The 25980-nt window shown below is 56.9% G+C and overlaps 1 protein-coding gene across 8 annotated transcripts; it reads right to left on the bottom strand.

The window, feature by feature from the left end:
• Positions 1–1107: 1107 nt before the first annotated feature.
• Positions 1108–25304, bottom strand: IKBKE (inhibitor of nuclear factor kappa B kinase subunit epsilon). Of its 8 annotated transcripts, none has more exons than XM_044267780.1 (22): positions 25092–25301; positions 24436–24525; positions 22536–22645; positions 21706–21846; positions 21195–21324; positions 19613–19794; positions 18788–18948; positions 17864–17974; positions 17388–17567; positions 16582–16778; positions 15827–15891; positions 15652–15743; positions 15411–15497; positions 11603–11678; positions 11367–11479; positions 9227–9303; positions 6736–6775; positions 5895–5999; positions 4533–4629; positions 3721–3833; positions 3467–3538; positions 1108–1869 (listed from the first exon to the last, which is right to left on the bottom strand). In XM_044267780.1, exons 3-22 carry the CDS (start codon positions 22620–22622, stop codon positions 1836–1838), a joined length of 2160 nt encoding a protein of 719 aa, XP_044123715.1. In that variant the 5' UTR covers positions 22623–22645; positions 24436–24525; positions 25092–25301; the 3' UTR covers positions 1108–1835. The 8 variants fall into 8 exon arrangements, with proteins under 8 accessions (XP_044123715.1, XP_044123718.1, XP_044123719.1 ...); XM_044267783.1 differs by having other exon boundaries at positions 11603–11672; XM_044267784.1 differs by having other exon boundaries at positions 15658–15743.
• Between the last annotated feature and the right edge of the window lie 676 nt (positions 25305–25980).

Below are 25980 nucleotides of genomic sequence, written 5' to 3'. Positions count from 1 at the left end.
GCATGTGTGAGCCAGAGGCAGCCACAGCTGCCAGGGAAAATCCATCCTGGGATGTCCCTGTGGGGATCATGATGAGCTAGAAGGGTCCGCCCCAGCTTCACACAGGCGGAGAAGGCCCGAGATGACCCAGGGCCCAGGGGCACAAGGTAGCAGCTGGCTCCAGGGGCCCCAGAATTGGAACCCACTGGGCTTAAATAACCCCCATGGAGACACACACACATACACACACACACACACACACACACACACACCCTAAATGGCATACATAAAGCCGCTTAGGCTCAGTGCTAGCAACCCCTGCCCCAGCAACCCTCTCCTGGGTCTTTAGAGGCTGCTGGTCTTTTCCATAGAGAAGCAGCAGGGAGGGCATCAGAGTCGAGGACCTGGGCTTCCTCACTTCTGGGTCATGAGGCAGTGCAGCCTCTGAGGACATGGATGCTTCAGGAAGATGGGCAGGAAAGGTTTCTAGGGTTATCTAGAGTCAAGCACAATGTTGTTTTCATGCTTCGGTGCACAAATGGGGCTTCCCAGCTCCCTCCCTCCCCTAAGAGGAATACTTCACTGCATTTTCCCCCACGCACTAGGCCAGGTGGGGAGTGCAGCACGGTTAAGGGGAGACTGGATGGAGTTCAGGGGAAAGACAAGTCTGTCCGAATCTGAATGTCCAGGCACCGTTCTAGCTTCTAGGCAAAATGAGGGGAACTCAAAATGACCCACAGTAATGCTCAAGCTCAGTATTTAGGACACAGCCTAGGTTTTGAAGAGTGGCAGCGGGAGCTGGGGGGAGGGCCGGCTGGGGGAAAGGAGTAAGCACTTTGATGGTGGATTTAAGGGGGGAGAAAAAGAGAGATCTCCTTTCTCCCCCCTAGACAGCTCCCCCAAATGGCTGGGGGCAGGAGAAGGAAGACAAGCCTTCCCAGCAGGACCTTCCCTGAAATTAGGGCCCATTTAGGGGAAAGGCAGGGATCAGGAAGTGCCCGGTCCCTCCTGCATTTCCCAATCCTGTCCTCACAGATCCCCACCCAGCGCTTGCTGGGAGGCCAAGCGCCCTCTGCCAAGAGCCCTCCCCTGCCTCACAGACGCAGCCCAGTGAGAGCCACTCAGAAGTAGAAAAGAAGGCCACATTTATTCCCCTTCTCAAAGGCGCAGGCCTCTTATCTGGATCTGCATGCCTGTGCTCACGGTGGACCGCAGCTGTGGCTCCCAGCGCCCGGCCAGGCCTCAGGGAGAGAGGAAGGTGAGGGTGCCCGAGGCCCTAGCACCTGGCCTGGACCCCCCCTTCTCTCCTCTCAGGCTCTGCCAGACCCAGAGTAGAGGGAGAGTCAGGCTCTGCCCTGCCTGGGCAGAGAGTGGGAACCCTCAGAAGTCACAGGAGAGGGCAGGGCTGCATGTTCACCATAAAACCCCTTAAGATGAGGGAAGACTGAAATGAAGCCTTTTGACCCAGCATCCTAGGGAAACCCCCAGAGGCCTCCCCTTCTGTTCCCTGAGAAGCAAAGCCCTATAGCCCAGAGGAGGTGGGCAGGCAGACCGATGGGAGCCTCTTCTCTCTGCAGCCCGCCAGAGGTGACCTGAGCCTGCACGAGGCGCCAAGGTCAGCCCAGGCAAGGGGTCCTGACAGAGCACCTGCCGCCCCAAGTCCTGCCATGCCGCTTTGGGCAGAGAGGCAGTGGAAGGTAATGCTGGTGACGTCTCCCAGCTGTCGGCCAGGAGGGAGGTAGGCTGATGAGAGGGGTCCAGACGGCGTCCCCTGGTAGGCCCCACACTGCAGGCAGGAGAGCAGCATTCGGATGATTCTAATGCTTCAGGATGGAGGGCAGCCCAGAGCTCAGAGATCAGGAGTCAGGAGCCGACGGGGGCCGACTTAACCTGTAAGGAAAGGTGCAGATTAGCTTCTCCCATGCAGGGGAGAAGCCTGAGGGCCGCCGTGTCAGGACTCAGCACACTCAGCTGTGGGGAGCACCGAGCCATTCAAGCCTTCAGCTGTCCCCTCATCAAGTCTTTGACCCCCGACTACACATTAGAATCCCTGGGGGAAGGTTTATAAAATCCCCCACCCCTGTCAGCACCGGAGTCTCTGGAGGCAAAGTCTGGGGCTGCACTCTTAAAAGTTCCCCTGGTGAATCCGGGGCAGCCAAAAGGTCAAGAGGAAAGAACAAGAATTCAGACGCCTTCTGCAGGCTCTTTGGCTACCGCTCTGAATAAGGAAGTAAAAATTCACTAAAATAAAGTTTTGAGCTATCTGTAAATAGACTCTGTATCACAGCAAGAAAAATTTATGGCACTAAAATTAGAACTTCCTGCTCCTGAGGGCTGTTTTGGAAAGAATCTCCTCCTTGAGGGTATTTAAGAAGCTGGGACCTGGAGGGGATGCCCCCTCAGCCCAGGGACACTCCCCAACTCTGGGGACAACCACAGGCTCTGCTCCCAGCACCCCTGCCCGTAATCCCAATTCCAGGTTCCAGACTGGCCTGGCCTCCGAGGAACACTTAGCATTTAGTGAGCCCCTCCCTCTGTGCCCCCTCACCTCCCCAGCACGTGGCCTATCTCATCCCAGTTCACCCTTAGCTCCCACCAGAAAGCTTGGGATCATTATTCCTACTTCACAGGGGAGGAAACTGAGGCCCAGAGCCAAGCAAAACCTCCCAGGGTCATGCAAAACCTATGGGAGTCTGCAGATTCCTTCCATTGTGCCACTGGTCCTCCCGTGGGGAGGTGACAGACACAGGGCAGTGGGGAAGCTGTGGGGGGGATATGGGCACACGCACCCCAAGTGTGTATGTATGGAAACAGGCCACGGAGCTTCAGGGCGAGGACCATCCCTGATGCTGAGATCATGTCCTTCCTTCTCTTTGGGGTTAGAAAACATACTTTATAAAGCATGACAACTAGATGGCAGGATTTTCCCTTTCAAATCTGCTTCCTTATATGAGAAGTCGGTCCTTCTGTTATTTCCCAGCTCGCTTTTGTGAATTTTACTGGTGCCAAAAAATCCCAAAGTCTGAGTGCTGAGACATGCTCCCTGCACCCTCTCCAGGACCCCTCGTTCCCCCAAGCAGGGGAGTCTAACCGGGGCGTGATGCAGAGTCGGGGAGGCTGGGCCTGCAGCTGGGCCACCCTGGGAGCCTGGGCTGAGGCCGGAGCCCAGCAAGGCCGGAGAAACCCAGGCCTCAGGCAGTCAGGCCAAGCTCGGTGCTGCCGTTTCCCGGCATGTGACACGGAGATGAAGAGCAGCAGTCCGCAGACGGGGGCCAAGCGGACAGGAGTGGGTCTGGGGGAGGCGTGGGGCAGAGTCCGCATTCACAGGGAGCAGGACGTGGCCATAGTTCTATGGGCCCCCAAGCCCCCTCTCTCGGACTGCCCTGAGGCTCACATCCTCACAAGGATGGCGACCCGCCTGTGGACAAGGCCAGAGCTCCGAAAGGACTGTCATCAGCCCGTCCCGCACACAGTGGGAGCTTCTCACCCTTCAATGATGCGATTGTTGTCCTGAAGGTCAAAGGCCAGCAGCTTCATCTCCTCACAGAGCTCCTGCATCCTGAGACGCAAGAGAGGTGTCTGTGGCTGAGGCCGACGTCGTCCCGCCAGCCCCCTTCCTCGAGAAGCCCGCCACCCCGACTCTTTATTCCTGAGGGCCTGAGGCAGAACCCCTCGGGCTCTGACATCTGCACCCTACACCCCTCTCCCACCACCCCACACGCCTCTCTCTCCAGCACTTACTGGAGAACCAGGTCCGTCAGTGCAGGGCTGGGATAGGGGGCTGTCAGGGGTGGGGAGACCTGAGCCTCCTTTGTTCTGTCCTGAAGGAGCTGGTGAGAGACCCGGTCGAGGATCTGGAGGGAAGCCACACGTTAGTCAGGTGGGATGGGCCACAGATGTGTTTCTTTGTGTTTTTATGCAAGAGAGGTCTGAGTAAGGGTAAGAAAAACATAACAAAATGGCGCCCAGCCTGCATCCCCGGAGAACCCAGAATGCCGGAGCCTTTCCCGCAGGCCCTTCCTTCCCACGCCGAGCACAGCTGACACAGCCACCCTCACTTGCACCCTCACTTGTAATGGTCCAGACAGCCACGTTCTCCTCTGGAGCTTGATGGCCCAGCACGAGCCAGGAGCGAGGGGAAGGGGCAGGGCAGCCCGCCAGCCTCTTGAGGAATGGGGCTGCTGCGGGGGCTACGGGCCAGGGACCTGAGCAGCCTTCTCAGAGCTCCCTGTATTAGTCTCTTCCCAGAGACCAGACCAGAAGACAGAGGAAGGTTCACTCTGCGTCTCTCTGGAGTAGCCTGGAACCTCCCCGGCTACACGAGGCATGAGGACAATGTCCTAGCATTCTGGAAGCTCTGTCCTTGCAGTGACCCACAGTCTGAGGTCACCAGAAAGTACACATTTGCTTGTTAGAGACCTCCTTAGCCACAGTGTGCTTGGGCTTGGCCAAGGACAGGCCTGCCCAGAGGCAGGAAACAGCCCCCATGTCCCCAGGGTGCCAGACCAACCTGGCTCCTCTCCACGGCGCCCATGACCCTGACCATCGCGCACCTGGCTGAGACTCTCCTGGGCCCCCTGGGCTTCCGTGTTATAGGCAGCCACGGAACAGCCGACCATGCGCAAATGGTTCCTGGTCTCGTGCACCTCCCTGGAGAGAGCAGATAAAAAGTCCGAGCTGGGTTTGCTGGCTCTTCCCGTGGCCTCTCCAGCTGTCAAGGTCACCACACAGACATGGGGGACAGCAGGAGTGGAGGGGTTCTGAGAATGCGCTTCCCTCACCGTCTCTGTCCCCCCAGGTATGCCCTCAACCCTCCCCTGTCCCACTGGGGTAAGACTGATGACACTTGTGACCGAGGTTGCCGATGGTCCCATCGGAATGACAGGGAGCAAAACCACACGTGGCTGGGGCGCAGCACCCATGCTGCTGAGGGGGAGCTCAGGGCCAGGGTCAGTTCCTGAGAGGCAGAGGACAGCCCAGCCAGTGCACATGCTCTGGGAACTGCCCCATTGCCAGAGCAGAGCAAAGTCAGGACTCCTCTAGGAATTCTTTTTCTCTGAGTGGAGGGAGGGGGCAGGAACATTGTCTCCATTGCATGACAAGGAAACCAATCCAAGCACAGACAAGCGGGTGGTTGATTCTCATTCAGACCTGTACAGTAGAATGACCTGGAGGTGCTTTTAAAATGCTGATATGCAAGCCGGACTTCAGACCAATTAAATCAGAATTTGGGGCGGGTTAGGGGTGGAGAAGCCGTATTCTAATGTGAGGGGGCTGGGTGAGCACCTGGGTCACAGCCCCATAATGAGCCCACAGGTCCTACAGGCCTGAGAACCTGCCTTCTTTTCTCGGGAGGGGCCGACGTTCCCACAGACGGAGGAAGTGGGGAGGGGCTCAGGTGAGAAGGAAAAACCCAAATCCCCTCCTGGGGACAGTGTGAGTGGGTTCTATTTAACCCTGCCTCCCCGACCATCGGAAGTCTGTAAGCCTGCCTGGCCTCATTCAAGGGGGATCCTGTGGTCTCCCCCGAGAAGGGGTTTCCCAGCACACCCACCTGGGAATGTGGAAAGAACTCAGATTTTAGAGACAGAACCAGTACTAGTCGTGGGTCTGCTACTTACTGGCTGTGTAGCACTGAGAATGAGACCCGTGTTCTGAGCCTCACTTTCCTCATCTGTGATGGTGGCTGATAGTGTCTACTGCATGGGGTCCACATTGTGGGGTTAAAGAAGCTAATGTACAGAAATCACCCCCGTGCACAAAACCACCCTGTTTTTTTTTTTTTCCTTTGTTCCTTTAAGACCACCTCCCCTCAATCAGGGCTCTGCAAACCCCAGGGTTCTCTGAAGCCTGAAGGGCCAGGCCAGGAAGGGCCTCCAGGTCCGTGACCCCAGGAGGGAGGGTCCGACTGTTACCTCATCCACCTGCCGTGCGTGACCAGGGATGTCTGATACTTCTGCACACACGTCTCCTGGAACAGCTGCAGGAGGAGCCTTTTGGCTAAACGACTAAAATTCACCCTGAAAAGACAGGGACACTGAGACACAGAGAGAAGCCACTGGACTCGCCCGCACTCATGCATAGCGTCCCTGTGTCTCCAGCAAGGAGACCTCCTCCAAGGGCTGGCATCCCCAGCGGGGCTATGTCTCCACACAAGGAGGGACTGAGGCTCACACATGTGAACTGGGGAGGTCAGTACACTGGGACACAGAACCCAGGGACAGAGAGGCATGGAAGGACCAGGGGATCTCAAGGAACAGACACATTCAAGCCGAGTCCTCACATAGAAGGCGAGATGGTTTCAAAGACTGAGAGGGGGAGAGAGAGGGCGTGAGGGTCAGGGGTGGGCGTGGAACTGGGGGAGTAAGTCTCCAAACAACCATTTAAATCAGGGAGGGCCTCCGGGAAGATGAGTGTCTAGGGAACAGAGGGGGCAGAGAGGAGCACAGGGAAGGTCAGGAGTAGGAAGCAGGAAGAGGTAAATCAGGGAGGACAGTTAGGGAAAGAAATACTACACACGATCGTGTTCATGCTGGAAATAAATCCAGGGACATCAAGCCCGCTTAGTAGAAAGCTCTGTCGGAGCCAGCTACCCAGTCTCCCTCCCCTGGCCCCAGATAACCTGCCCCAGACACAGTGACCCGCTTTGCTTCTGCCCAGCTACGGCCTGGGAGCAGGACCCTTTGTCAAGCAGAGGCTGGCTCGGCCCCGGGAAGCCCCACCCTACTGCTCACCCACCTGCCACGGGCTACTCACTTATCCAGCTTGTGAATCTGCTCCTCGTTGTAGCCAAGCCCTGGAGGAAACAAGGAGGAATGATGTTGCCAGTCCAGTCGGTCAACAAAACAGAATGCCACAAGGCTTGGGGACGACTGCGAGGATGCAGAGAGCTCAGCCTGGCCCTGGGGAGCTCACAGCCTCGTGGAGCCGGGAAGGTGGAGAGATGAGTACTTGGGGAACACTTCAGGAGGAAAGTGGTGGATGAGGGGGCCTGGAAGGATAAGTGGTCAGCCCCAGCCACTCATCCAACACCCCTCCCAGAGGTGGTTGCCTGCAGCCTGCGGGTCCCATTTCCGACCATTCAAGGTGCTGGCAAAGCCAGCTGGGGGCTCTGGAGCCAGAAGCTGGATAAGCCAGGCCACCACCTTGCACCTCTCCTTCACCCTCCACCTCCCCTTCACGGACCAGCCACTTGTGCATGAAGTCCTAGTTCTGTCCCTTGGCCACCACGGGAGGATGCTCACCAGCTAGGGAGATACTGCCCCCTGCTGGGCTTGCAGGGAATGGCCTCCCAGCTAGAGGTTTCCCAGTTCCCTAACAGCGGAACCCCCTCCCTGGGCATTTCATCTGGGGTCCTTGCTCTCAGCCAGCTGAGCACTGAGCTGAGTCCCCGCTGCAAGTCCCAGACTGGCTTCCGAGTGGCAGGAAGCTGCAGACTCGGGATTTCGCAGCACAGAATCAGCTTCCTCAGCCATCCCATGGGACACCCAGGGCAGGTGCAAGGGGAGAGAGAAAACCAGGAAGCCTTTGACAGAGTGGCGTTTTTCAGGATTCCAGGGGTTAGCTGTCAAGGGTTATTCTCCCTTTCACGTTTAATCTTCATGAAGGACTCTTGCAACCAATAGGAACAAAACTGTGAGCCATAAGGGGTTAAACGCCCCCAAGACCAGGACAGCTTGGGCTACTGCACCTCCCGGGGTCTCGGTTTCCTTATCTATAAACAGGGGAGGGGGGTGCCGCCCAGAGTTCCTACAGGCATGAAATAAATGAGGATCCCAAAGAGCCCAGAGGATGGTGTCGGATGCATGGGAGGGGCTCAGAAGTGGGGGAGGCTCGGAGGGCAGAGTCCGAGGGAGGGAGGCAGAAAAGCCCCTGAAGTTCTCCGAAAATCACAGCCAAACAGGCCAGTGGCGCATCAGAAATAGGAAAGTCTCTGTCCATCTGTTCCCCTCGCCCCGCCCCACCCCACTCCTGGGCTGCTCTCCCCTTCCCCTCCCTGGCCAGACCCTAGAGGCAGCACTGAGGCTCCCAGGAACAGACGATCATCTAGAGAGATCTGTAGGTGCAAGCCAGTGGCCACCAGACGCACATGGCTACTGAGCACCTTGCCGGTGACTAGCGCGCCTGAAGAAAATAATTTTTATCTTAATTTCAGTAATTCAATTCACTAAAACTTTAAAGCTGGAGCGGTGGAAAATATTGTTTTACCAATGAACATAACCTTACTGCTTTGGTAAGAATGACAGTTCCGTCTGCTAAAAGATTAGCTTCTGGAGAAAGATGTGTTATGAGTGTCAAATATACATAGGATTAAAAGGACTTAGCAAACTCACACACACACAAAAAAAGTAAACCATCTCCTTAATATAATTTTAAAAAATTGATTAGAGGTGGAAATGACAATTTGGATATATTGCGTTAAGTAAAACGTCTTACGAAAATTAATTTCACCTGTTGGTTTCTACTTTTAAAATTTTCGCTACTGGAGAACTCAAAGTTTGGTACATTGCTGGCATCCAGTTTCTAGGGGACAGTGCTCTTAGATAATCCTAGAGCTGGAGGAGAATTTGGCCTTCGAGCCCAAGGCCTGCAGTCCACATGTCAGGAGAAGCTTGGAGGCATGGCCGGGGAAGAAGAGGGTTGGGTCCTCGTCTGTGAGCTCCTCAACCCCAAGAGTCAGCTGGAGTCTCCCAGGACCAACCCCCGGCCCCAGCCTGCCCCTGGGTTCCAGCCTATCATGCCCCATGATGGCGGTCACCGTGGACAAGCAGCCGCCTGTTCCTAAGCCTGGAAATGAGCTGCCTGTGTCCCCGGAGGTCCCCTGTGAGGACAAGCAGAGAGTGCTGGGAAAGGAGCAGGCCAGTGAGTACAGGATATGTCTTCAGACCCTCCCTCATTTGGAAATCCTGCCTATTTCGATGAACCAAAGACACGATGGCTCGGGAAACATTTCTCAAACTGTAAAGTGCTCTGCAGAGGTGAGGGCTCTCTTCCAAGGGCCACCTCTCCTAGCACAGCCAGGCTCCGGCCATCTGAGCCCCCCACACATGCCGTCCACACCTCTCACAGGGCAACAGTCATAGGCCTCCTGTCCCTCACTGTCCGCAGGCAGCTTAGAGGCGGGGACCCTGTCCTAGGCCAGCGGCACCCCAGCAGCCACAGGGATGGCATGGAACAGCCGGATAAGCAGAGGGCAGGACGGAGGAAGGGAGGGAAGCAGGGGTAGTTTGCTCTCCCCACAGCTCACCTGGCCTCATTCTGGATTTCTTGAACTGTTTGTAGATGAGGTTCATCTTGTCCAAACAATACTGAATCTGCTGGATGCTGTGGGCAGGAGATGGGGACCAGGCAAGGGGAGAATCAAATAGCACAGAGTAAAAGGGAAGGGAGGGGATGACGTGGCTGGGCGGGAAGAAGGTCGGTGGCCGAGGGAGCAGAGGAGCTGTCTGCCTGCAGAAGGAGCCTCATCGCCACAGTCTGGGGGGCCAGTCTGGGAGTGGGGGTGACTCTCCTGTCCCTAAGCTTGTCTGAGGTGCCGTGGGGCCAGCCAGCCACCTCTGAGTCACATATTTATTCTTTCTTTCTGTCTCTCTCTCTCTCTCACACACTCGAGGTATTTCATCAAAGACCAGACAGACAGAAAGCCAAGCAGGAGAGGCCACAGGAGGATGGCCTTTGCTACACTGGAAGGTTTGAGAACAGAATCCAGGCAGGAGTCTGGACCCTGCGAATCCGGCAGAGCCCGCTGAGGACAGCAGTGTTGCAGAAGACTTTCTCCTGGTGGCCTGGGGAGAGCAGAAGTCGGGGCCTCATGGTCTATTCCACACCTGGCACACGGAAGGTGCTTGAATCATGAACCGACAACCCCTGTTTAAAGTGAGGGGTGAGGGGCGCCTGGGGGGCTCAGTCGGTTCAGCGTCTGCCTTTGATTCAGGTCCTGATCCCAGGGTGCTGAGATCGAGCCCTGAGTCGGGCTCCCTGCTCAGTGGAGAGCCTTCTTCTCCCTCTCCTGCTCCCCCTGCTTGTGCTCATTCTCTCTCTCTCTGTTAAATAAATACATAAAATCTTTAAAAAATAAAATAAAATGAAATAAAACACGGATGAGTCCACAGTCCTGCCTGGAGGCAGACGGATGTGCGAGATGACCTCTCAAGGACCATCACCTACTGGGGTTTAAGGTCAGTAGTGTTTCTTCCTTTCTCTTTTCGGGCTGGATACAGACAGTTGAGATGTTGAATGTGTGTGTCTCTGCGGGGTGGGGGGGTGTTCTTCCCCACCCTTGGGCCTGTTTAGCTCCACTTCCCTCCTGAAGCTCTTCCCAGTGACCCCATCTCAGCTACTTCTGGAGCTGAACTCTGGACTGGACCCAAGCTGGATCCAAGCACCCGTCCTTTGGAGAACTTGGGGTCGATGAGACCTCAAATCCAGTCTTTATCCAAAAGACTCAGGCCAGATACATCCCAAATTCAGAATTGTCTTCTGATTTTAGAAAGGCAATCCAGCAGACAGACATAGGTTATGTTGTAGGACAGCCTGAGTGGGGTCTGGGGTCTGGGTCTGGGGTCCAATACCTTCAGCCTTTAAGGAACAGTAAGAGTACCTACTCTAAGAGGGAAACACAGACTGAAAGATGACTCACAGCAGAAGACTGAGGTCAGGGTTTGCAGCCAAAACAAACAAACAAAACTCCACAGTTTTCGGAGCTCTTTGATTTCGGATCTGGGGGACCGGGTTAGGGATCCCCGTCAGCACTGAGCAGAGTAAGTACCAAGGAGAACGGGCTGTGTGATCAGGACAGGGCCTGCACACCAGGCTGTGAGGGGGCGGGCAGGCATTCTTATATATGTTGAATGAGGCTCTCGAAGCTGTAAATCCCTGGTGCAGGCCAAGAACATAGGCCTTGGAGGTGGGCAAACGTGACGTCAAGTCCCACCACTGTCACGTGTCATGGACCGTCTGTGTCCCAGGGCACATTAAACTCCCAGAGTGAGCTTCCCCATCCACAAAAGGGACATACTAGCCGCAGTGTCATTCTAGGGGTTAAATAAGATGATAGAAGTAGGAGGGCCAATCCAGGGAATGAGCAGAGCAAGGGTTCAGAAGAGGAAGGGAACAAAATTATTCTTTTGTTTAAAACTATTGCACCTGCTAGGATTTCTAATTCTCTCTCTAAACGCCCAGAAGGGGACAGGACCCCAGATGCTTTTCTCCATCTGGCCAGTCTCAGGGGAGGGTCTTACTCATTCTTGGATCCCACACCACTACCCCATACCCCAGCACCCTGGCCAAGATAAGGGAGAAAGCAGACTGATGCCTAAAACGGCTACTGGACCTTCCAAGCTGTGCGTCCCTGTGCCCACCCCACCAAGAAGGAAAATCCCACAGACCTTCTGTCCGCATGTACCTGATCCCGGTTCTTCAGCAGCTCAGATTTTAGGTTGCTCAGGCTTGTCTGGGACTCTGTGATACTGTGGGAACATCTGGAGAGGGCCTCTGCCAACTGGAGGACAGAAAAAAAAGGCAGACCCCCCGGGGGTCCTCAGCTTAGTGTTGTGACAGCAGCCCCGCTGGACCACGGCCCCCCAGCTCTGCTCTTACAGCCCCCCACGCCCGCCTCACTCACAGCCCGCAGCCTGGACCTCAGCTCCGTGACCTTCTTCAGCTCCTGCATCTCAGTCATCCCGGCCACACTGCTGAACCTCAGGGAAGGACACAGAAAGGACACGGCTGGGGGGTTGGGAGGCAGAGCCCCATGACCACAGGAGGGGTATGACATCATTGGGACAGCCTTGCTGCCTTCGGGGGTATCTGGGGAGTACTGCGGTTGGATCGGAGAAACCGAACTCAAGGGGCCCCGACTCGCCAAAACTGTACCTTTGTTGAGCACCGCAGAGACTAAAGACAGGGGTAGATGGAAACAACGTGAAGCTATGAACATCGATGAGTCCGTAGAGCAAGGTGGCCGTTATGGACCCCTTACTAGGAATATTTGTAACTAAAGGAAAAGACCCAAGTGCCTTCCCAGTCGAAACTATACATCAGGATAAGCAATAGCTTCCTAATGAGGGAAAAGATGTATTTCCTAGAATATTACCAATAATGCTCTGGGACCTGGATTGTTAGCATCCCATGGCCCCAGCAAAGTTAAGTGACTCGCTTGGGCATGATGCCAAATCCCTGGTGACTAATGCAGGCCTGGACAGGGAAAATGTGACCACACGATCGAGGAATCAGCTGTCCCCACCCAGTGGCGGGAGGGAAAGAAATGTACTTGGTGTCATCTGTGATATATTTATCCAAAAAACATTCCACTTGAATCCGTCTAGCGTTCAGAACTTTCAGTTTATAAGAAATGCTGGGAAGGAAGAAAAAAAAAAACCCAGAGGGTGTAGAGGAATCCCTAGAGTCCAGAAAGTGGGACAACGGGCATTGTCTCCCCCAAAACGCCAGAATCAGGAGGGGGGTTGGGGAGAGGCAGTCTGTCAAGATTAAAATAGACTTAAGGAACGAAACAACTAGATGCAAAGTGTGGTCTTGCGTTGGAGCCTGGTTTGGATAAAACCAGTGAGAAAAGGAAAGGAGGGGGCTAGCTAGAGAACTTTGTGTATGGCTGATTTTAGAGGAGATGACAGGGTATGGACACGAGGCGGGAGGGCTCAGGAGCTGAGAACAGCAGGTTAGAAGAGCACAAGTACCATCAGATCTCAAGTCCGTCAATATATATACTTAAAGACACATCGCCGAAAACTACCTAGAAGAACGTCTATTACTACCGTGTCATGACCTAGCTCTGGATGGCAAGGACATGGTATTTTTTATTTCGTTTTTGCCTATCTATCTGTATTTTCCAGCTTTCTACAATTAGCATATACTATTTCTATCACAATCATGATCAGGGAAAGAATCCTCTGTGCTTGGGCTTGGGAGTAGTGTTGGCATAGGGGGAGGTGACGGCGAGAGGAGGGGGGAGAATCAGGACTGCAGGGGAAGCTCCGTGAAGGCAGGAGTTCACCATTATATCCTCAGTAGCTCGTGAAGTGTTCAGCACATGGTACTTCCTCCATACGTGGTTGTTGAATGAATTAGTGAACGTACAAATGGATTTTAGCGCATGCAATGCTTGGCTGGCAGAAGCGGCTGAAGAGGACTAGTCCAGCTAGGCAGGGAGGCCGGGGACATGGGTCTGAGCGCCAGTCCTGGCTGCCCCCTCGCCCGTCTTGCGGGATCTGGGGTCAGTCACTTCAGCTCTGCCAGACTCAGACATTTGTGTACATAACAGAGATGAATCTCCGTATTTGTGGGCATCAAAGAGGACCTCAGAGCTAAGGCGCTTGGCTAGAGAGTATGGACACACACTTGGCGGCGGTTGGGGAGGCATGGGGGTTCCTGAGCCAGTTCCGGCTGCCTATACACTGCCACCACATGCTGCGAGGACCAGGGAGCTTCAGAACAGAGGCAAAGACACTCTGCCAAGGGAGCCTGGCTTGGGGAGCCTGAAGCAGGAGGAGGACGCTATGGGAGAGGTGAGTCACCAGGCTGGGCAATGGCAGCCACTTTATGCCCAGTGTTCATTAAATTATCTCAGATTCCAGAATCAACGTGTCTGAGGATGTTCAAAAAAGGAAGGAATTGCAAAGTGTCAGAGGCAGGAAGCCTCAGAGATCATCCAGTTCTCTCATTTTGAAAATGAGGAAATAGTGGCTCAGGTTAGAAGAGAGAACAGTGGCCTGAGGTCCCAAGTGAAGAGCTTGGACTGGGCCTCTGAGTCTTGGCTCTGTGCTCCTCTTTGGCAGGAGGGAGGCTGAACTATGCTTCGAAGCAGGCCCTCCTCTGAGCCCAAGCTCTGTAGATATACTATCCCTCCAGGGGGGCCTGGGATCCAGAAAAGGAAAAACAGTGGCCAGCAGACCCAGGACTCCAGTCCCAGGGTTGGCCTGTCCCTACTCCACTATCCTCAGTCCAGGGCAAATGGGCAGACAAATATCCCAAATGCTTTCTTGACACACGTCTATCCTGTTCAAGAACCTACAGTAGAACTTAGAACTCCGCTGGTCCTCTTGTTGGGTTCAATCTATCAACTAGACTGGCCAGGACCTCCATGCATTCTCTCCTCCCCTTTCCATCCCTCTGTGCTACTCCACCTTCACTCTGGGATATTTTCCATTTTAACTGTAGCTTCAACAGACCTCACCAGAACCCCTCCCACAATCTCCCCAGTCATGGCCTCCTTTTCTGTCTCTGCACAGGACCTCCCAACTCGAGGTCTTCTCTTTCACTGTGGCCTTAAAAGCCTCACCTCTTCCAGGAAGATCTTCATGATTGCCTCTTCTTATCTCTAGTCTTCCTTTTCCCAACCATTTTATTATCTTTCGTGCCTGGAAGGGCTATCTCCTCCAGGGGAATGTGGATGTTCTCCCACATCTATCCCTGGACCCCCTTTCTGTGCCCTGGACAGAGCTCCTCGTGAGAAGCCATGCTGTGCCCCTGCAGCCCTTCATCTCTGTCACCATCTGAAGGGGGCTCAGCCAGGCCAGGGACTCTGCCCTTGTCATCTGGAGACTCTCCTCTGCCTCTTCCCACATCTCTGTCATCCCATCTGTCCCCTCCTCTTAGTGGCTGCTGCACTGCTGGGAAACTCCCAGAACCTTCCTAGGGAGAAGGTCGGGCGATGTGAAGGGGAGGGACATCAAGCACTTTCAGCACAGCCTCTGCCCCTCTGCCACCCCTCGTCTCCTCCCAGTGGGGAAGGTTCCAGCCACCATCAGCTTCCCTGAGCTGCAGAGCTTCCTCCTCTCCCCTGTACCATGGTCCCTGCCTTCCAAGATTTGGGGGGTGGGAGGCTGCGCCCACGGCTCGGAAGTGCTATGGCCAATTGAGTCTTCCTGCTTCTCATCTCCAGACCCTCCCGCTTGGTTCCCTTCTTCCCAGTCTTTCCCTCTGTCTGGCCTGTCACACCTGATCAGTTTAAGTCAGATGAGTGGCGGACATGGAGCCTCGAGGCAGGGCCAGGAAAGGTGAGGAAGGTGAGGACAGCGTGAGCGACAGAAGGAAGAGTGTGGAGGAAGGGGCAGCCTGGATCCCCATCCTGTCAGGTCCAGGGGGCTGGGTGAGGCGAAGGGGGCTTTCCCTAGAGTGCTGCTCTGGGCCTTCCTACCTGCTGAGACAGTGTCCCTGAGGCCCCGTTCCCCCTGCGGTGACTGGGTGGTGGTGGGGGGAGGGAGGTACAGTCACCAGGCGGGGGGCGGGGATGAGGGACAGGTAGGGCTGTCCTGTATTCTTGAAGGGCAGGGCAGGTAGGAGCTCTGGGAAGGGGGAGGCGAGGGCCATTGTTGGAAATATTGGGGGTGAGGAACAGGCAGATGGAGAAGGGCTAAGGGTCTGAGCCAGCCTCGCACTGGCCGCAGCCCCCCTGCCCCAGGCAAGACACCCACCTCTCAGTGCCCAGGCTGCTGCTGAGGAAGAGGAGGGCCATCTGCGTGACCTCCAGCGTCCGCCTGCACGTAGCCTGGAGTGTCTCCCTGCAAACCAGAGACTGAGTCGGAGTTCCCTTCTGCCAGGGGGCCCAGGGCACCGTGCCCGAGGGAACAGTCGTGGGGCTGCACGGGAGAGGTCCACCCCGCCTGCCCTGCCCGTCCAGCCCGTCCAGCCTGTCCATCCCTCGGGGGTACTCACACACACCAGTGCAGCCCCCGAAGCATGAGCTCCTGCCCGGCCAGCAGGGTCCGCGCCAGCCACAGGGCCTGGTAGCCAGCGCCCAGGACGCTCTGGGACACACAGGGGGCGGGTTAGGAGTCCCGCTCCCCGCCTTGTGCGACCCCTCCCTGCACTCCCTTGGGCCCCCTCTCACCTTGGCAGTGGTGTAATCTGCCTGCAGGTCCACTTTGGGGAAGAACTTGGGGATGTCCTGAGCAGCTGCAGACAAAGACCCTGTCTGAGAGGGCTGCCTGTGTGACCTGGAGGAACCCTAAGTTCACCTTTCCTTATTCCTTACTCACACCCCTCTCTCCCTGTCTTCCACCCCCAGCTTCCCACCTGGCGCAGAGCAGCCCCCTAAGCCTACAGAAATGCAAGCTCTGTGCTTTACAACTGCAGTCCCTCACTGCCCCCTTGTGTCCTCTTTGGAGAACTACATGCAGCCTCAGGCCCAAAGTCCCAGAAACAGCCAAATGGGCTAAAACCACCCTCATACCCAGGAGTTTCAAGGTTAATCCCCCTTCCCAGCATTGGAGATGCTGATAAGGAGGGAGAAGAAATGATACTTTTTCTAGAACTTGGAAGATAAAACTCTGGACCCCTGGCAAACTTCCCTTCTCTCTGGGCTCCCGAGGCTTTCCCCACCCATCATAGAGATTGTGGAAATCCTCTTAAATCCAGAGCTCCCCGTTTCGACTGGAGTTTCTTCCCCAGCTCAGTGGACACTGCGAAGCCTGAGTCATGTGGCATTGCAGAGGTGTGGGAGGATCAGAGACCAGATCTGCTTCTGCACCCCGAGAGCCCCAAGATATACCCACAAAAGATACTAATCAATATCCTGGATCATAAGCCCCAGCCCCTTATAGAACGTGAGAAGGAGAACAGATCCAGCCTGTGGGCCCCACTCACGGTCCTTGAAGGCCAGCCCCTTGGGGATCTCACTGGCTGTGCTTAACAGGGTCAAGGGGCTGCTTGCGGTCGTGTGGGCAATGTGTTGTGCTGACAGGTTGGGCTCAAGGACCCAGAAGTGACCCTCGAAGAGGAACTTCTGGTGTTGGGGGGCCACCCTGGTCTGCTCATACACGGCCTCCAGAAAGATGGCTATCCTAGACACACAAAGGGGTTCCGGGGATGGGGGAGAAAGAGACAGGACGGGAAGTGTCAGCAAGATATAGGGTCCAGGTGACCCAAACCCCAACTCAGTCTTCATCCACGGAGAGGGCTCTGCTTTGCCAAGGGAGGGACTGGGTTTTGCCTGTTTTATCAAGGGTGAAGAGACAAAGGTTAGAGCTCGGGCCTTAATGGAGTGGATGAGGACAGAGTAGGAACCGAATGCAGGAACCCCAGTACCCAGTCTCTGCCTTCGCAGCCCTTCCGGCAACACTCCCACTAAAATTCACCTAGAATTTTAGAGAAAAAGGGTCCTCTGAGCAATATATTTGGGAAACTCGTCACCAACACACACGCACACACACACCCCTCAGAAGCCTAATGCGTGTTGCATTGGTGGGGGGAGATGGGGGCTTCTTCCTGCTGGAGTCCAGCAGCAGGAAGAATGGTTTAACTTTAAATTTGTGCAACTAGTACTTTCCAAACTAAGGTCGGACCCGGGTGCTTTTCTCTCTAAAGAGCCCACAGAGCCCTGCCTAGGACGCACCCTTCTGCCTGGGTAGGGAAGGCTCTCGCGCATGCACCCCCGGCTCCCGCACACTCACGTGTTATGGGCGTGGATGTAGACATGATGCAGGACGGCTTGGGACAGGGAGAACACATGCACCACGACTCGCTGTAGGATGTCGCTGGTCTCCGCGAAGAACTGGTCGAAGCCCCAGCACTTGGCCTGCTCCACCTCCAAGATGTTGGCCAGGATGGGCACCAGCTGGCTCTGCAGCCCCCTGGACCCCAGGACGCAGAGACGGTCAAGCACCAGGGCCCAGACTCCTCCTCCCTGAGTGGGTCAGGGGCGTCACAGGACAATGTCTTGAAGATCTTGGACCCAGGCGGTGGGTCACGGCCGGATGGGGAGGGAGAGCTGGATGAACTCGTTCCAGCATCCGGATGGGAAGACTGAGGCCTGACTGGGAACGTGGGCTCCCTGAGCCGCCCAGGGAACAAGGGGGCCTCTGAGGTAGGGCCCGACTCTGGGCGGGGGACAAGGAAGCCAGCCCAGACTCGGTCTGTGTCTACTCACAAGGACAGTCGGCAGGTGACAGGGAGGGTGTAGCTCCACTCCAGGGGCCCGTTCTCCTGCTTCTGAGTGCCCGCGATGGCCCCGGCTGGCTTCTCCGTGGTAATCCGGTACCTGGGCCGAGGTGGGACCTGGTCAGCGGGACCCCTGGCCCATCGCATCTCAAGGGATAGCAAACTCAGCACGGAGGGATCTCAGAGCACTGGTTCACACCAGCCAGCCCCTCCCCATTAGCCTGGAAATGTCAAGCTTTCTGCTCCTTTCCACGGCCCACTTCTTCTGCCCCTTCCCGCACCTCCCCCAGTCTGGCCTGCCCCTGCACCTTTGCCCTCACTGTGCCCCACTCCACTAACCCTCCCCTTTTTGCAAAGTCCAGCCTTCCCTGCCAGCCTCTGCCTTGTCTGTCTCCTTCCCCTTCCCCTAACCTAATCCAGGTTCCACACAGCTGGAACCCTGAGCTGGGGGTGAAGATTTCGACCGTCCCACAATCCACCTTCCACCTTCCCTGCTTTGGGCCGTGCCCTTGGTGGGAGCAGCCACTGTCCCCAACTACCTCTGGACCAGACCGCAGGAAACCCGGGAAGCCTTCGCACCTGGGATCAGGAGGCTGGGTCCTTATCCTGTTCCCCACCCCTGTCCCTGGCAGGCTCTGCCATGTTGGGCAGGTCTCTTTTAGAGCCTCAACCAACTTGGGCGGGCCACACGTGCACGAAGGGAATGCTAACAGAGCACCCTGAGCTAAGATAAAGGACTGATCTCCACCAGTCAGGGCAGGCCTCAGCTTCTTGTGGGACTGGTTGATGATGGAGATGGCCCCAAGGAGGACCACAGAGGGAGCGGAGGAAGCAGACACACAGCAGGGACCTGTGGGGAAGGCCCAGGGTCTGACCCGTCTCCCGCCTTGCCCAGGGCCCACTGTATGCATACATCATCTCCTTGTTGCGCCGTGGCCCCCCGAAGGGGACGAAGGGCAGGCTGCCCGTGGCCGCATGGTACAGGGTGACCCCAATGCTCCAGAGATCCACAGTCACCCCGAATGTCTTCTGCTGGGGCTTGCGAAGCACGGCCCGCTCATACATGTCGGGGTGCTGCAGGAGAGAGAACCAGTGAGCCGCCACGGAGGGGGCGGGTAGGCACGTGCCCGAGCCCCACCCAGCAGACCTCCTTCCGCCACCTTCCGGGGAAAACAGAACGATCAGAACCAGCTCCTTCGTCACCTCAAAATCGTCTCTGTGGGTGGGAGGTTGGGGTACCAGGTGGTGGGTATTATAGAGGGCACGGCTTGCATGGAGCACTGGGTGTGGTGAAAAAATAATGAATAATGTTTTTCTGAAAATAAATAAATTGAAAAAAAAAAATCTGGTGTGGACTTAGCCCTCCGAGCGTGTGTCTATCTGGCCAGCCTCTGCCTCGGGGAAAGTATTGACCAGGGGGGCTCCCTGCCTGGTGGGGATCGTAGCAGGGAATGAACCGCACAAGGGAGGTCCAGGCAGGGGGCCAGGCAGGGACACGGCAGTGGGGAGGCCCAGGCAGGCTGCAGCATCATCCTTTCCATCTTGGAGAACAGACTACAATCTTCTGGTTGGGGGGCAGAGGGGACGTATGCCCTGCCACACGCAGGGGGATTGAACAGAGTCCCTTGGCTGGCGGCGGGGTGGGGGGCGGCGCTCCGGGACAGTCACAAGTAGAGGGGCAAGTAGCTGTCAGGGCGGGCCCCCAGCTTGGGCAGTGGGTCCCTAACCTCCCCCTCACCAGGTACTCCTCAGTGCCATAGACAGAGACGAACTTCTCATCATCATCCAGCTCCCGGGCGGCCCCGAAGTCCGTCAGCTTGTAGATGCTCTGCCCCTCCTCCCCCAGGAGGCGCAGGATGTTTCCAGGCTTGATGTCTCGGTGGACGATGCCATTCTCCCGCAGGTGGTTCATGCCGGCCACTGCGGAGAGTGGGCTGCTAGCTCTCTGGCCAGGGACAGCTTCGTGCCTGGGGCTTACTTTGGGCGGAAGGCTGTCCTTGGATCCAGAGAGAGTGTTCACACGGGCTGACAGGTCACAGGACATGCAGGAGAAGAGAGATGGGCACAGGACAAAGGAGGGGGTTCCCAAAGGTGTGGAGGTTCCACCGGGATTCTCTAAGACATCAAGATGGTCCACGCCTCTGCCTTCCCAAAAACGGCACCCCCCTTCCTGTCCGATTTATTTTTAAAAAGTGTAATAAAATATGGAGTGCCTGGGTGGCTCAGTCAGTTAAGCATCCACCTTTGGCACAGATCATGATCCCAGGGTCCTAGGATCGAGTCCCGCATCGGGCTCCTTGCTCAGTGGGGAGCCTGCTTCTCCCTCAGCCTGCTGTTGCCCCCCGCTTGTGCTCTCTCAAAAAAACAAAATCTAAAATTTAAAAATTTTTAAAAATTGTAATCAAATAGACCTAACATAAAATCTACTATCTTAAGTGTGCCATTCAGTGGCTTAAGCACGTTCCCAGTGTGGTGTGACGGTCACCACCATCCACCTCCAGAGCTCTGTCAGTGCCCACAGAGGATCTCTACCTCGTAAGCAGTCACGCTCACGCCTCCGGCCCCCCAGCCCCCGGCACGCACTGCTCTTCTTCCTGGCTCTGCGGATGTGCCTGGGCGAGGCCCCACATGTGCGTGGAATCAGAGAGAACCTGTGACTTCACGGAGTGCAGAGCCTTCCCAGTTCACCCGCAGGTAGCCTGGGTCAGAGCTTCGTTTCTTTTGAAGGATGAAGAGTATTGCATTCTATATATATATTCTATTTGTTCCCTCCATCTGCCCCGACATTGGGTTATGTTCATCTCAAGGTTATTGTGAATAACACTGCCCTGAACCTGGTGTATGACCTGCTTAAAAAAAAAAAATTTCTTGGGGTGCCTGGGTGGCTCAGTGGTTTGAGGCCTCTGCCTTCGGCTCAGGTCATGATCTCAGGGTCCTGAGATTGAGCCCTACATCGGGCTCTCTGCTCAGCGGGGAGCCTGCTTCCTCCTCTCTCTGCCTGCCTCTCTGCCTACTTGTGATCTCTGTCTGTCAAATAAATAAATAAATAATCTTTAAAAAAAAAAGAAAAATAACTTTCTTTAAGCCAGGGTTTTAAACAGTTGATTAGCAGGAATCAGACACTTGGATTCCGTCCATTCTCTTGTGTCTGTCCTATGTCCGTGAAGGCAGAGCTTCTGAGGGACAGGATGTCTTCAGTGTTTGGGTGATTGTTTCAGAAATGTTGGCCCCTCCAGGACTTGGCCTCCCACTGAGGGCAGGGCGTGCGGTGGGTCCGCCGGGGAAGGGGGCGTCCTGGTGGGGGCCAGGGAGGGGCTCACCCACACAGCGCAGCACCACCAGAAACTCCTCCTCAGGCAGCCCGAAGGCGTTCTCGGGGCTCTCGAGCACGCTGAGCAGGCTCCCGCTAGAGCAGTACTCCATCACCAGCACCTTCTGCCGGCTGCCCCCCTGCGCGTGGGACAGAGAGAGGGAGGCTTGGCTGGAAGGCACATCTCCTGCCCTTCCGTCACGATGGCTTTGTCCAGAGGGGGTGACTCAGCCTAGAGCCAGCAGCCCCATTCTCGAGGTCCCAGCTTCCGGCCTGGCCATCCTTCCTTACGGTGACCGCACGCACCTGAGCCCAAGGTCACTTTCTCCAGGCAGCCCTCTTTGATCAGGCCCTCCTTCCCATCTTTACTTCCCCAGGTACTACCCCCACCCCCTGGCATTCTGTCCTCCAGGTTGCTGCTCTGGCTGACCCGCTCACTGCCGTTATTATGTGACCCGCCTCTTCCAGCCTGTGAGGGTCAAGGACAAGACCACCTCCCTCCGACCAAGCACTGGACCCACCGTCTCCTCCACCGCAAAGAGCTTGACGATGTTCTGGTGGTTCAGCTTCCGCAGGACCTCGAACTCCCTCACCTGCACCTCGCGGGGTCGCAGGTAGCTGGCCGTGTTGAAGACCTTCACGGCAACCAGCTCCCCAGATTTCTGCCGTGGGGGAGAACGTCAGTTGCCCCTCCTGCCCCAGGGAGCACACCTCCTCCCCCAGGCCTCCATGGAACGTCTCCCACCTGCCCAACACCATACGTGAGCGAAGATGGCCGGGTTGGGGCTGGGGGCTCCCCCCTCAGCTCCTCCCTGCACTCAGAGGGAACAGGGGCTGGTCCAGCCCTGGGAGGGGCCGAGGGCATGGGGCACCAGATGGTGCAGGTGCAGGGATGGCTTGGTGTTCCTGTTTTCTACTGGCACCAACCACGTAAGCGCCTATCGCCCCCTAGGGCTACAGTGAAGCCAGGACGCGAACCTGTTCTGGCCCTGGCTCTGGAGATGAGACTGTGCACCAGGTCTCACAGGACAGAGCTGTGACAAAGGCTAGGAAAATCCAAACGATTCCCACTGCCCAGCTCTGCTATTCGTAGATCTGCTGCCCTCATCCCAGGCTGATGGCTTTGTGTCTTCCTCTCTCTCTCTCTCTCTCTCCAGCCTCAAACTGTGCCTGACAGACGCAGCATCCCAAGGAGACCTTCACAGCTCCCCATACCTCTTCCCAAAGCCTGAGCATCCCAAAGCCTGAGCATCTCCCTCACTCCAGAGTGAGCCTCCGCCTCACCATACACCACCCTTGCTGCCCACCAGGGGCTGAGAGGGCCAAGAACTTGGGCAGGGCTGTGTCCTACCTTGTTTCGGGCCTTGTACACGCTGGCAGTGGCCCCCTGCCCCAGCAGGTCGTCCGTGTGCCAGAGGTAATTGACGGTGCTCTGCATCTGGCTGGCCGGCCGCCCTGGGCCTAGAAAAACAACACACTGGGGTCTAGGATTCCATTCCTGACCTGGGGTAGACACAGGTGGTCTACAGGGAGCTGCGTCCAAGACCATCCCACAGACGGTTCCAGTGTGGGCATTCCCAAGGTAAGGGGATGGAGGAAGTGCAAAGCACAGAAAAGCTAAGAAACTTCTCCAACAAGAAGTGCAGCCACTGGGACCCTCAGCCCACAGCCCGTACCTGTCCTGTCACAGGGCATTCTACCTGTCCTCACTCCCAGTCTTCTCCAACCCCTTCCCCAGAGGTCACTCTGCCAAGACAGACCTTTTTCTCTGTTACCTCTCCCAAGCAAAGAGAATTCTGGGTTTTTGGCATCCAGGCCTGGGATTGTCCCAGGAAGCAGAAATAGCGCTTGAAGGAAGGGCCCCAGGTCAGGCAGCATCAACCACACCACCACAAATCTCCAGGATTGCAACACGAGCCTGGAGCCCTTCCCCACCCACTCGCCTGGGCCCACCACTTCCTGCTGCTGTGAGCGAACGGCTGCACGGGTGGCCAGTGTATCCAGGTCAGTGCTGCTCTGGAAAGGACCGCACACGGTGTCTCAGGGAGTGTGCGTGTGTGTATGTGTGTGTGTGAGAGAGTGTGCGTGTGAGTGTGTGCGAGATAGTGTGCCTGTGTCTGAATGTGTGTGTGCATGAGTGTATGTGTGAGTATGTGAGAGAGTGTGAACACGTGTGTGTGCCTGCGAGTGCCTGTGGAAGGTGGGGGGGGGCGGGACACCATCAAATCCAAGGGCCAGGAACCCCAGGGGAGAATCTGAAACCTCTACAACTCCACTCTCCATCTTTGCCCTCATTCTCTTCTCCCCAAAGGCCAGTTCCAATAAAGCAACTGGCTCCGGAGAGTGTAGCCCTGGAAAGTAAACGCAAATCCTCTCTGAAAAATAGGGTCAGGGCTGGTCTTAATGGGATGACTGGGAGAAGGAGCTTGAGAAGGGCGGCCGCCTCTCAAATACGCTCCAGTAACGCTGGACTAGGCTCTAACATCTGTCTGCTGGGTTCTCAACGCATGGTCACCACACCTGGAACCCTACAGTTCCCTAGCTTTCCTTGAGCCTTCTTTCTGTAATCTTTTTTAAAATGCAGATCTTGAGAATGTCAACTCCTTGAGCCAGCAGCCACTTGAAGAGACTCCAAGGCTAAGTCCTAGTTTCAGAAAATGTATTCGTGTTTGCATTCTCCAGAAGCAGCTGAGATACAGAGAGACTCCCTGAAGATAATATAACAACTCGGTTTGAATGAGTTGATCAGATAAGTCCCCCATCCCCTCATCCCAGAGGCTGAGGAAGAATCAGGATGCCAGCAGGCCTGGGGATGTGAAGCCTGGCAGGGAGACCTGAAATCACCGCCAGGGAAGAAGTCCAGTCTGGGGGGCCAGGGACAGCACATTCCATCCCCTTCATAATCCTTCCCAGGGCTGGTCTTCCTCGCCCCTCCCCTCCCCCCCTCCCTCCGCCCTGGTGCTGGGGGCAGGGCACAGTGGCAGACCCGGGAATGCACAGGGTTGTGCAAAAGGCCCAGCCCTGGAAGGACCGCAGGTCCTGGGTGCTGCTCCTGGTCCTGCGAGGGCCGTGCCTAGGAGCTGGAGGGGGACACGTTGAGTGGGTGCCCGGTGCAGGGAAGGCTGCTCTCCTTGGGGGGCGGCTGGCTGAAGGCGGGTGGGCATTGGGACCAGGCCGCCCCCGCGGCCCCACCCACCACCGCCACTCCTCCTCCCCCTCCCGGGGACTCTCCCTCCGCCAAGCGCACTTACCCCGCGCTCCGAGCAGCCGCGGATCAGGCAGAGACTCTCCCGGGCGAGTGTCTGTTATGCTTTCTGTCTGTGGCAAGTCCAGGAGCTGAGCTACACCGGAAAGAGGAGGGCGGAGAGGCACCCCTCGGTGCTGTTTGATGGTGCTGTGCGCTTCTCAGGCTCGGTCGGAGGCCACCGGCCCCAGCCCTTTAACCCTTTCCTGTCTGTCACCCTCCCCCAGCGCTGGGGGGTTTCCATCTCCCCAGCGGCTCCGGGAGACTTTCCTCCTCACTCCCCGGGCCTGGCGCCGGGGACAAAGACCCCAGGTGAGGTGAGGGCAGTCCTCCGCGCCCCCGGAGCCGGGCAGGAGGAAAGGACGGAGGCAGAAGCTGGACGTGACGCCGAGCGCAGAAAAGGAGAGTGGTGGGCGGGCGGGCGCTCTCCTCCCTGCCACAGCCCTCCCCGCCTCTCTCCGTCGCAGCCCTCTGCAAGGGTGACGACCGCAGGCGGCGCGCGGGGCACTGCCGGGGCCCCCAGAAGCGGCAGGGGGAGTCGCCGCGGGGCCGGGAGAGCTTGGGCTCGGCGCCCGCAGCCCGGCACTCCGCGGAGAGCGGCCCCGCCGCCGCCCCACGCGGGCCGCCCCGACCCAGCCCCCGCTGCCCGCTGCGCACACTCACCCCATCTCCGCTGGGGGACTGGGAGGCTGGTGGGAGCGCGTGGCACCCGCCGAGCTTTCAGAGCTCGCAGTCATCCACGGGCCGGGCGCACAGCATCCTGGAGGCCACGGCCCCAGGGACCCCGAGGCTGGGCCGGCCGGCGGGGCCGTGCCACCGTTGGAGCTGGGGGGGCTGCAGCAGAGGGTTTCCTCCCCCGCTCCCCGCGGGCAGGCACTGCTGGGCTCCGAGCCGGCTCCGCGCTCGCACACTTCCTGATTGTGTTCGTTCTCTCTCTTAAAGGGACAGAGGCCTCGGGGCGGCAGCCGCCACCCGACAGGAAGGCGAAAGGATGCTCTGAGTTCCTAAGTGGAGGTGACGGGACCAGAGTCGAGCCACAGAGAGGCCGGGACCCGAGCCTGGGCGGCGGCGGCAGCGGCGTGCCCTTTGGGCATCTGTCGTCCCCGGGAGCAGGGAAGTCCAGGACTGGGCCCACAGTCAACCTAGCAGGTTGGGCAAGTTAACCAAGTGGAGAGCCTCCTGGGAAGGCGGAGTTCCCACGCCCAGAGCCCCAGCGAGGTCCCGGACCTAGGCCTAGCCACTCCAGAAGTTGGGTCTGACTCTTCCCAGGGAGCCTGAAGAGGCCCAGGAGTAAACCCTGGAACCCAAACTGTGCCCTCCTGGTGACCTTGAGCAGAGCCCACATCCCTTCCCGGTGTTTCTCATCCAAGGTTAGTAACCTTTCTCATTGGTGCGGTGGATGACTTGGAACACTAAGTATGGAAATGCTAGGGAGACAGGAAAGAAAGCGTTTTGCAGACTTGGAAGGCGCGGAGGCCCACACTCCCTTAGACATTTGCCGGTGATCTTCGGAGACTGCTGGGGCTGGAACCCAGGTGTGCCGACTTCCCAG

Source organism: Neovison vison, chromosome 10, assembly GCF_020171115.1.
Source record: "Neovison vison isolate M4711 chromosome 10, ASM_NN_V1, whole genome shotgun sequence".
Lineage (NCBI taxonomy): Eukaryota > Metazoa > Chordata > Mammalia > Carnivora > Mustelidae > Neogale > Neogale vison.
The sequence above is the reverse complement of the archived record's forward strand: the minus strand, read 5'-3'. Positions and strand labels throughout refer to the sequence as shown.

Excerpts from the sequence above, each read along its gene's own strand:
- IKBKE (XM_044267780.1), bottom strand. The coding sequence starts at position 22,622 with ATGCAGAGCACCGTCAATTACCTCTGGCACACGGACGACCTGCTGGGG. Across the intron at positions 19,795-21,194 it reads GGTGGTGCTGCGCTGTGTGG|TGGCCGGCATGAACCACCTG; the intron begins GTGAGCCCCTCC and ends CACTCTCCGCAG. Across the intron at positions 6,000-6,735 it reads CAGATTCACAAGCTGGATAA|GGTGAATTTTAGTCGTTTAG; the intron begins GTGAGTAGCCCG and ends CTGTCTTTTCAG.